The sequence below is a fragment of the Xiphophorus maculatus genome, chromosome 5 (genome assembly GCF_002775205.1).
Source record: "Xiphophorus maculatus strain JP 163 A chromosome 5, X_maculatus-5.0-male, whole genome shotgun sequence".
Lineage (NCBI taxonomy): Eukaryota > Metazoa > Chordata > Actinopteri > Cyprinodontiformes > Poeciliidae > Xiphophorus > Xiphophorus maculatus.
Window position 1 is genome coordinate 15,690,603 of NC_036447.1, and position 11,192 is coordinate 15,701,794.

Sequence of the window (11,192 nt, forward strand, 5' to 3'; positions counted from 1 at the left end):
CTTGCCTGAACATAATTCTGTACAAACTGTAAACACGCCTAATTTACTGAAGTACATATCCGCATTTAAAATCAAGATCAACAATTCAGTGAGACAGCGCTCTCTATCTTACCAATAAAAGAATGATGTGTGAAAAGGGTTTTTCTCATATCAAATTGTAACATTTAAAATATTGTTACTAAATAATAGCCCTCCAAAAACGAAAGAGAGAGAAGAAAAAAATCAAGACATTATTTATGATTGAGAATACATTTCACCTTAGGATTAATTGTCAAATATACACTTAATCTATAAAAATACAAAGAGGTACAGTGATACAAATATATTTATTTCCCATTTATGATATATCTTTCACAACTGTAATAATCCAAACAATTGTAACACAACACAAAGACCAGTGACAAAAGAAACATTGACGGTAAAATGATAAGAATAAGATAAAAACACTAAACTGATCAAAGATGAACAGCTTCATGGTCAAAACCATACATTCATGTTAAAAAAAATCATAACAAAAACAAAACAAAAAAAACCCTTCACTTTACTGCAATATGTGAGGGGCTGAGAGTGGCTGACATTCCAGTCAAGGGAAAGAAAACATTGAAACAAACATGCATTTTGTTTTTGAAGTAAACATAGGTTAAAATCATTGCTCTACGAATGCTAAAAGCAGAAAATAAGGAATCTGTAAATGGAGATAGTCATGATTTATAATCTGTTAAGTGCAATCCAACCATGGCTCTGAGGCAAATGGAGGCTGGAGCTGTCCAGATTCAAGAGGTGCTGAAACAGGCCAGCCATGCAGTGCAGAGCACAGAGGCTTTGGCACCTCTGAAAGTTGAAGCAACAAGTCTCTGTTGGTCTGCTGCCGACCTGTGCAGCTTTGGCATGGCTGCAGAAAGTCAGCAGCAACATACTGTAAGGCTCTTTTCCTCCTCTCTGCTCCTCTTTAAAAAACCTCTGAGGTTGCAGACTGATTTGCAAAGCAAAACCGACTCAGGCTGGCTTCTTCTTTCAACATCTTATTCCCCCCGAAAAAACAAAAGGAACAAGGGGGTGTGGGAGGCGCAACTTTCAAATCCCCTCAGGAAGACTGAACGGCCATGCCCCGGCGGTCACCTGCGGCTTTATTTCCATTTTCTCCTTCTGTTTCAGGTGAACGCGTCCGTGCCGCTTCCTCTCGTCGCTGCGGGCGAACCTCTTGCCGCACACGTCGCAGGAAAAGGGTTTCTCCCCGGTGTGAGTCCTGGTGTGGGTCGTGAGGTGATCGCTCCGGCTAAAGCTGCGCAGACAGATGCGGCACTGGAATGGCTTGTGGCCCGTGTGGATGCGGATGTGCCGGTTGAGCTCGTCGGAGCGGGAGAAGCGCCGGTCACAGCTCTCCATGGGGCAGGTGAAAGGCTTCTCCTTGGCCGGGCCGTGGGAGGAGGCCGCGGGGTTCTTCCTCGCCCTGCTGCCGGGGGGCTTCGCCGTGCGGTTGGTGTAAGTTTGCGGGAACGAGTCCGGCAGCAAGGAGGAGTACAGGATGGAGTCTATGGTGCTGGGTAAGGCTGGAGATGTGTAGAGAGGGTCGCACTGGTTTGATGGCTGTGGAGGCTCTGGGAAGGGCTTCAGGCCCATAGTTGGTGGAGGTGGAAGGTAATTATTGTAAAGGGAGCTGGAGTAACTCTGAGAACAGGTGTCAGAGAAACAGGGCTCCTGCTTGATGCCCCCCTCCACTTTAAACTCCATGTCTGGATTGGGGCAAATTGGGGGAAAGGTCTCCAAGAGGTCCTTGACGTCCATCTGCTGATCAGGCGGGAAGTCATTGGACATGGGGAATGTTTCTGTGTGGAAAGTGGTCTCCAAACAGTCAGACTTATTGTTAAAGCTCCCCCACTCATAGCAGCTGCTTTCAAACTCATTCTTAACCACAACGGGGAAGGAAGCGGCTTCCGACTTTGGTTCTGGCTTCTTCTGAAAGCCGAACTGGGAGGTGGACGGGTCTTGGTGGGCCTGGCCGTCTTGCGGGGTTTGGTCTGGATCGGGTCCAGAACAGGTGTACGGCTGCCTCTTCGAGTCTCCGAAGCCGCCGGAGCTGTTTTCCGGAGGCCCAGGCGAGGGGTAGGTCCCCCGGCTGCAGTTGCCGTTCTGTTGCGCCTCTGAGAGCGGCAGCGTGGATATGCCCACGATCTCGGTGATCATGTTGAGGAGTGTTTCGGTGCTGCAGGGCGCTCCCTGAGATGCCTCAACATAGAAGCTGCCGGAGTAGGCGAGCGAGGAGGTGGAGGAGGAGGAGGTGTATGCGTCTTTTGGGCACTCGCAGTGGTTGAAAGCGTACTCCGAGTTGGAAGCCTCAGTTTTTAGGGTTGCAGGGGTTCCTTCTGTTGAAACAGAAAAAAAGAGAGCACTTATATATATAAATATCTATATTAAAAAAATCGCGTCTTATATAAACCTTTATGTCTCATTATAAATCCCGACTCGACAAAAGTCTCACTCACCTCTGAGAGTACTCACTGTCTACATATTTAACGCCATGCACAGAGGGGTTTATTAACCAGCAACTCACCGTGGCCAAACTGGGCAGGTACCCCCCGTTCTGCATCGACGAACACCTCCTGGTTACTGTCTTTCCTCACGCTGTTTTCCATTCCCAGGGAAGAACTGTTGCAATTCTCAAATTGAGGATAAAAAGAATCTTTCGCGTTCAAATCCATATTGTTCAACATAATGATGCACTTGAGAAGTCCGTCTCTCCCAGGGAAGAAAAGGTAAAAAAAAAAAAAAAAATTTAAAAAATAACAAAAAGAAGAGGAATGGGGGGAAGAAATAATGTAGATCACCGTTTTATATCCACCCACCTTTTAAATGGCTTTTAAAACAAATGATCCAAAGCAGTGAGAATAAAAAAGAAATTCAATTAAAGGTATTCCGTTTCGTCTCCGGTCCTCGGTATTTGCTTGCTGTGGGTTTCACATCAGCGACTTCCCCTTTCCCTCCTTATATACACTTTGGCAGCTCCCTCGGACCCTCCTCCCCATTCATCGGCTCCAGTGAGAGGATTCCCCGCTGCGTGTAAACTTCATGCCCATATGTGGACAGAGGATGTGACGGAGTCCCCCACTTCTCCCTCCCTCCTCCTGCTGTACGGGGAGATAGGAGAGAGATGGAGTCTGACGTTGCAACAAGTGGCGGCCACTGTTGGTATTTCTCTCCACAGAAAAGAGGAGTCGTCTCTAATAAATGATCTCTATTTGCATTGTTACAGCATCTGAGACAATGAAATAGCTTAAAATATCATTCTAAAAAGCGGGTTATTTAAAACATTTCTTTACTCTTTTACACTTGGATGAGATTACCTTTCAGTCGTCATCTGGTTAGTAGAGTCCACTTGTTTGTAATGTATTCTCTGTATGAGTTTAGCTGTTCTGTGAAGGCCTCAAAGGTTTGTTAGAGAACATTAGTGAAGAAACATCATGAAGATTAAGGATCGCAGCAAAAAGGTAAGAGACAAAGTTTTGGAGCAATTCAAGGCAGGTCAATGATAAACCAGGCTTTGAAGATCTCATAGAGCTCTGTAGGAAGATAGAAAGAGTGGGGCACAGCTGCAAAACAACATCGATTTGGAGAAGCAGACAAGAGTCTGATGGTATCGTCGAGTCTGCTGAGAATTTACGCGCTGAAGTCTCAGTCATTTGAATATAGTTTGAAGGTAAACCTCTGCTCCAGTTTGAAGTCTTTCATAGCCTCTTAAAGGTTGTTTTTTTTGTTTTTTTTTGTCAGGACTGCTTTTTAATTTAACTTGAAAAGTTATAGTTTATCTTAACTTTTTGATAACATGAATCCATTGAGCAGAACCCTTTAAATATTACTGTGGTGTCAATACATTATTTGAATTAGTATCTGTTTAATTTTGTTGTTTGTGATCTGTATTTTGATCGTAAATTACTATGCTGTGTGTTGTATGGACCTTCTTGCCAGGCCATCTTTCTGAAAGAAATTTAAATCTCAATGGGACTTTGTCAGGTTAATTTATAGTTTAAAGAGGAGAAGACAAAATGAAAAAGAATATTGTGCACTCTTTGAATCTGGACATTTGACGGAATTGCTAAATTGTTAAAGGAAACGTATCGGAGGACCTGTTTAAAGTTGACCTAGAAGGGAACACCTCAAACGCGCAAGAAGGTGATCTGATCAGACAAGAAGAAAACTGAACCTCTGGTCTACATTCAAAAACCTGTTCATGACAGAAAACCAAGACTGGACATCTTCCCGAACACACATCCGCCCACAGTAAAATGTTACCGCTGTGGCTATATGCTTCTCTTCTGCTGGGATGGGGAACCTGGTCAGTGTTGATGGGAAAATGATGGAGATGATTACACATGAAAGAAAGCATGTCAGTTAAAAGAAGGGGGAAAAAAAGAAAAGAAAAAAACATGAGAATAGCAGTAGGCTTCACCTTCAAGGAGGACAAAGGTCAGATAATAATCCAAATATGACAATCTGGTGGAGATATGCAGCTTTGATTGCAGCAAAAAGTGGTTCTATATAGTATCGACTGCATACAAATGCTTGTCACACTTGCTCATGTATCCCTTTCCTTCCACTTTATAAGTATGCACTATTTTATGTTAGTATGTCACATAAAATCCCAATTAAACATTAATGGGATCCAGGTAGATATCAGCCCCAGGCGCTTTATAGTATTTTAGTGTTGATCAAATCATTACTGAGGAGATGTATGTGGATTATAGTGTAAAGATTAGCCTCCAAGCTGTTTTTTATAGTTCTGAAATGACTCAGCATCCAGCCTTCAGTTCACAAAAACAGTTGCCAGGTTGCAAAAGGATGGCAAGAATAGAAAAGCGAGATTAAAAGTCTCACTACAATTGAACCATCACGCCATAGAGCTGACTATTATTTTATATGTCATAAACATAGCACATACAAGGGCAAACTAAAGCCACTGGGTGTGAGACATGGATCATCTTTACCTGGATTGTCAGAGAAATGTTATAGCAAGCAATATGGAGAGAGTCTCTGCAGTTGTATTTGCCTGATATTGCCTATAGTGTTTGAAGTATGGATACAGCACAATAAATAGATACATAAATAATTTTATTGAGGGGGGAACAAGCAGAATGTTTAAACTCATACCTTTAGACGTATCAAAATATAAAATAAACAAACTCAGAAAACGATCATCTCAAAACATTGTGTTCAGTGCCTTGTAGAAGTATTCATAGCCCTTTAACTTTCTCCCATCCTGCCACACATTTTCAGTCAAATGTCAGTATTGTCTTGCCTAAGGTGAAACTCTGCCTCAAGGAGCCTCTTTCAAGTTTTCCTCGAGTATTGTCCCGTATTTAACTCAATGTCATGGGTTGTGGTAAATGTCTGACCCACATGTAGAGACACTGAGTAACAGTTTAATTGTTTAAGGATTTTATTCGCAACAGTAAATGTTCTCTGTTCTGCGTGTTTGATGGAATCAGTTGGGTTTTCAGGAAATGGCACTGAAAGGAAGGAAAAGGGACAATGTTAATGGGGCAGTATTATTTTCCAGTCCCATTTTAAAGCACAATCAAGTTAACTGCGTTATCTTTTGCTCAGTACTGAAGGCACTATAGACACCTAAATTTTCCTTGCTTGGGTGTGTGGAAGGTTCTGTGAGCACCACAGGTATAAAAAGGAGCAGAATGGTTGTTAAACAGGAAACAGTCATATCAACACTTGAAGTGTTTGTGAGGAAAATATGTTGCTCAATCCTGATCTACATGCATGGCTGCCAGGGTCATTTTTACCATAAAAGACTTTACACTTTAAAAAATCTGATGATCCATGTTATCTATGCAGTTCAATGAGATCTTCAGTTAAATTAAAGCTGAAGGGAATAAATGGAGTGAGATAAATTAATAAAAGAAAGAGATCAAAAGACCAACTAAACAAGAAAATCCAAAGCTATAATAATATTCTAGCGCCTGTTAGGGTGTTTGTAAGCATCAGAGAAAAAAAACACGCTAGCACCAAATACACATTTCAGACCCACCTTTAGTCCAATTCACAGTTTCTCTCCTCTGTCTTTATTCCTACAATCAGCCAGACTTCGGTTCCTAGATGCATCTCAGCACTCTGCCACTTCAGACAGTCCACTGCCTAAATTTATTTTCTCCAATTCATTTCCCCCTCAAGGTGCTGCTGGAAATTGTGGTGGCCTTCACGATCAGGGAGAGTGGCTGCAGAGCCAGTCTGAATGAACCCTTGGCCTTTAAAAGCATGGAAGGGAGTCGATAACACCCCTGAGGTGTTCAGTGGTTGAACCCAACTGTTCACATGACATTTCAACCCCCCCAAAGCAGTTTTTTCCTTTCTATTTAGCATCTGTTGCCAGGTGCACTCCGTGGTCACACTTCCTATTACAAAAAGTCGATACTCTTTCATAGGATGCGGCTCTCTGCAGCAGACCTCTTGCACCGGCTGGAGGTTCAGGACCGCGGATAGCGCCGGTGCCGCATTCAGCCGTGTAATCACACATGAACCAGCAGGACACAGACCCTTTGCTTTTTTCATTTTAAACTGAATGGCTCCTGTCATTCTCTGCTCAGGCAGACTGCATTATTCTGTGTTAAATCAATTCAATCCAAAAGTACAAAACAAGCACATTCCTGGACTCAACTTGTGAGCTAGTACTATATATACATTCAGATATATATATCTATCTATATACACATATATCTGTATATGTAATATAGATAAATAGATTTGTAAACAGCACATATATAAAAATTTTCCAAATATATTGCATAAAAGCAATTTATTTATTTGTCTATTCATCAGTTTTGTCTACATGTTTTTAGAGCCTCCAAAAGGAAAACTGCTCAATAATGAGGTGAAGTTTTGACTTAAAGTGACATGAAGTCTCCATAAAATAATTCCACTACTGCCAGTCAGAATGACCCCATCGCATTGTTTCTTAATTCTGGTCCTCAGGCAGTGATCACTGGTCCTCAGGAACTAAAACATATTTTAGTTGTTTCCCCTCTGCCACACACCAGGCGTCTTGGTGTGCAGAAGAGGTCATGCAACCATTTAAATCAGTGGTACCTGAGGACTGGAATTGAGAAACATGGCCCAAAAGAGATCATACAAATAATCCTCACCACAGTTTTTCAGTAATAGACTATGAATACACATTTTTTTAACACATTTTATGTCCTTATACAGGCATGCTAATTTGAAATATTTAGATCTGACACAATGGAATGAGATCTTTCAATGCAATTCAGGGAGTATAGAAAATGTAGGAATGTTTTACAAACAGTCATCTTAAAACGACTCAAAATTGCCCTGATAACATGTACAAAATTGTTCTTTTCTTTATTCTTTTGCCAAAAGCAACCTACATTTATAAGCTACATGAACAACAAATGTAACACTATTAACAAAATAATTACAAACAAGAAGTTGTTGTAAAAATCAGTCAATTTTATGCAGAATCTTTATTCAGAAACGAAACAGTGTTGAATCTTTTCAGAAGTGTGCAGCTTAACAAAATAAGAAGGCATCAGTGAAGATGATCACACTATCGTCAAAAAGCTGCGATGCAAACAGCAGAAAGAGAACTCAGCATTATGCTGAGTTCTCTTTCTGCTCGGATGTAGGACATTCTAAATTTCCGTTTGGAAAAAAAGGATATACTTAGAACTTAGAATTCTGAGTAGGAAAGTCAGATCTGCCATGTCAGATATCCAATATTCTGTGTGCATACAGAATGGAGTGAATGTTGAGAAAATATTAGCCATCGTATTTACAACAATCTGTATTTCACTGAACCAGCGTGAGACATTGTGTTATAGAATATGAATCTGTGAACATGTTATACTGGTGTTTGAATAAATGGGATGACAAAATGCTTTGTTATCAGCTTGTATTGGTCACTGCACTTAGGACCTTAATGGTGAATCACACAACTTTACAACTTTAGAACCTGCTCAACTTGGTGTTTCATCATTTCCAGAAACAGAGATCCAGCGTCAAAGGCATCATAAATGTTACGTTGGTTGGCTTAGTCACTTTAGCTTACCCTAACATTAAAATCATGGCTTATGGAAGACTTTGTTAATGAAAACTGAAGAACGTAGAAGTTCAGCTGAGCAGCTGTAGTTGGAGAAAAGCTGTAGTTAATAAAATACAATCAAATAACAATCATATGACATTGACTTGTGATTTTCTCTAAAAAGCGGTAAAGGATATTAAAAACCTGAAACATTTGGTAATGGCTCAATGTGACCCAGTTAAAGTTTGAATGGCATTTCTAGCTGAACGTAAGGGGAAATATTGAACCCTTATAAAGCACAAGGAGCTTGAATGATTTGAAAGCTTGTCACATTCAATTCAATGTGGAAAAAAAGCTTAAAAACATTTATAAATAGTAGAAGTCACAACTGTGTATGTCCTGAAACAGGTGAACATTTTAATATTTGAATGGCTGAAGCAAAAGGTTGCACATAAAAATGTGTACAAAAAGTATTAACAGTAGAGGGATCACAGCAGTTTAGAGCAAAGACAGTAAAAGACAAAACCTTAAAGCAAATAAAGTTTGCAAAAGCAGTACAGCAGTAAAATAGAAAACAAAACCATGCAGGAAATATTTGCGTTCAATGTGAATAAAAAGCAACAAAGACAAATAGATTTTCAGGTTAGATTTTTGTGTTTCTGACTGCGAAGGTCCAGACTCTCCTGTCTAGATCTGGAGACAGCTAAAAGCAGATGATAAAACATGATATTTGGGATCTGGGGAGTACATAAGGTCCCTGCATGTTAGATAAATACAGAGGAGCTTCCTCCTGTAGTGCCTTATAGGTCAGCAGAAGGAAAAGCAACACAAGGTCCATATGGAAAAGTCAGTCAGCCATTAAGTTAGAACTCACTGTTCTAACTTGATGGAAACAGTGTTTGATGCTGCTGCACCACCAGCAACAGAAAAATCCTATTAATTAATATTTCATCAAGGTTGACATTGTTGAAACAAACTATTGTTCCAGAGGTCATTGTTGCTAAGTGCATTCAGTTTCTGCTTTTTAGCAGATCGACAATAACTGTGACCTCTTGAAGTTCCACAAAGTAAACTAGTCCTACAATCACAAAACCGTGAACCAGGGCCAAATTAGTGATTAGTACAGTATTAGTATATTTTAGGGAAGAATTATTGTTTTCTGTTGCAATTGTCTTGCAGAGGATTTTCACACTTATTGAACCCCAACATGTTTAACTGGGATTTTGCCTGACAGATCAACACAGTGCATTCTTGTGAAAGAAATTGCAATGTTTTCATTACTTTTGCAAATACAAATGTAAAAAGTGCTGCCTGCATTTGTGTTCACTCGCTGATTCAAGACTTTTCACATCTACAAACTTGGGTTTTTGCACATTCTTCCTGCATATAACTCAAGCTAAGAGAGGATCAAAAGTGTTGCAGTATATTATTGTTTTTGATCTTTATCACAGTTTCTCATTTGGATTTAGATCTGGTGATGTTTGTTTTTAGTGTTCAACCCAACACAGTAATTTGTATACATGTTAAAATTTTTCCACATATTTTTTGTGTCCCTTTCGATGAGCAGGGCGTCACATGGCTTTTTATCAACAATGGCGTTCTACCTCCCACTCTTCTTGAAAACAACAGTGGAGTGCATGAATAACAATTGTCCTGTGAACTGATTTCTGAGTTAAAATGGACCTCTTGGCTGCTTCTTTGACTAATGCTCTCCTCTGTCCATTTAGGTGGATGTTTGTATCTTCATAGGTTTCCACTTGAGTCATACTCTTTAGTTTCAGATGATGGACTGAACAGAGCTCCGTGGGATGTTCAATGTTTAGGATTTTTGCTTTATAACCTAAACCTTCTTTATGTCTCCAAACACCTAGGGCCTTGACTGAACAGCTAAATTACGCACAGATGGAGTCTATTTAGTTAGAGTTAGTTAATTAATTTAGTTAGTTCTTGATTGGTTTTCAGACTTAATTACATTTACATTTAATCTGACACGTCGTTTATGTTTTTGTAATGAATTCGTGACCTCTACGGGTTCTACCACAGTTTTTTACTGATCAAGATTGAAACATATTTTCACCTAGAAATTGTTGTAAAAAGTAAAATAAAACAGGAGAACTGAGGTTGCACTTCACCGCAGCCAAAAACAGTAGCCAAAAAACAGCAAGCTGCATGTTCAGAAGAGAAACTGCATCAAGCTAAAAGAACCGTCAACAGAAATTCACTTCTTCAGACCTCTAAGGGTGCAGTTTTTATACTTTGATCTAGAATTAAAGAACTAAGGTTTAAAAAAATCATTGGGAAGATTGACTAAAGAAAGGTTGTCTGGTGCACCTGATAGAAACAGCTCGCTTTGACCAGGCTTCTCAAATTTAGCGCTTTCCATCAATACTGAGCAGTGGACAAATGCATCAAAGCACCTCAAAGTTCCTACTCTGTTATCTTTTTTTAAGGCAAAGTATGATAATAGCACATAAGCTCTTTCACTGCAGCTGTGACATTCTCCAGAAAAAATGGTTTTCACCTCAGCCTTGCACTCTAATTCCAGCCCCAGAGATGTTTAGCTAGGAAGGACTGCCTCCAAGTAATCCAGAGTCTATTAAAACCAATCTGATCACACAGAGTTCAGATCACGGGACGCTGTTATGATAACTACAGTGTGGCTAACCTCTCTCCTCTATGAAATGCCACAGTGCTGGGACTAAGTAATGGATTTACGTAATGTTAGCACTTACTGACATTATAGTGCAGGGCTAACCGCCACACCTGTGAAAGCCAAATGACAGCTTTTGTCTTGTTGCTTTGCATTTGAACAAAATGCTCCCGTTTCTTAGAGAAAAGCTTAATGGGTTGAGATGGAGCGCATTGCAACACGAAGCCGTCTCCACCTTTTAGCAAGCTTCCCTTCAAAAGAGGTTCAAAGTGTTGGAATGGAGATGAAACGTCGTTTTAAAGAAGAGATGTCTTGACTCTTCTACTGAACAGAGGTATTTTCAAGGAGTCACGGGTATAATATGGATTTATCTGTTTCTCACGCTGCAGCGTGTTTGAATCTGTCTGTGTCAGTCACTACGTGTGCTGAATATGATTTACAGATTTTTAAAAACCAAGAATTAGGGGACACCAAACGTCTGCATGAATCTCTGCAACAACA

At 40.3% G+C, this 11,192-nt stretch overlaps 1 protein-coding gene across 1 annotated transcript; it reads right to left on the reverse strand.

The window, feature by feature from the left end:
• Window positions 1-307: 307 nt before the first annotated feature.
• Window positions 308-3,019, reverse strand: LOC102237803 (early growth response protein 1-B-like). The gene is made up of 2 exons (XM_005807172.3): window positions 2,552-3,019; window positions 308-2,363 (listed from the first exon to the last, which is right to left on the reverse strand). Exons 1-2 carry the CDS (start codon window positions 2,709-2,711, stop codon window positions 1,075-1,077), a joined length of 1,449 nt encoding a protein of 482 aa, XP_005807229.2. The 5' UTR covers window positions 2,712-3,019; the 3' UTR covers window positions 308-1,074.
• Between the last annotated feature and the right edge of the window lie 8,173 nt (window positions 3,020-11,192).

Coding starts and splice junctions, on each gene's coding strand:
- LOC102237803 (XM_005807172.3), bottom strand. CDS start 2,711: ATGTTGAACAATATGGATTTGAACGCGAAAGATTCTTTTTATCCTCAA. Junction 2,364..2,551: donor ACCTGCCCAGTTTGGCCACG/GTGAGTTGCTGG, acceptor CTGTTTCAACAG/AAGGAACCCCTGCAACCCTA.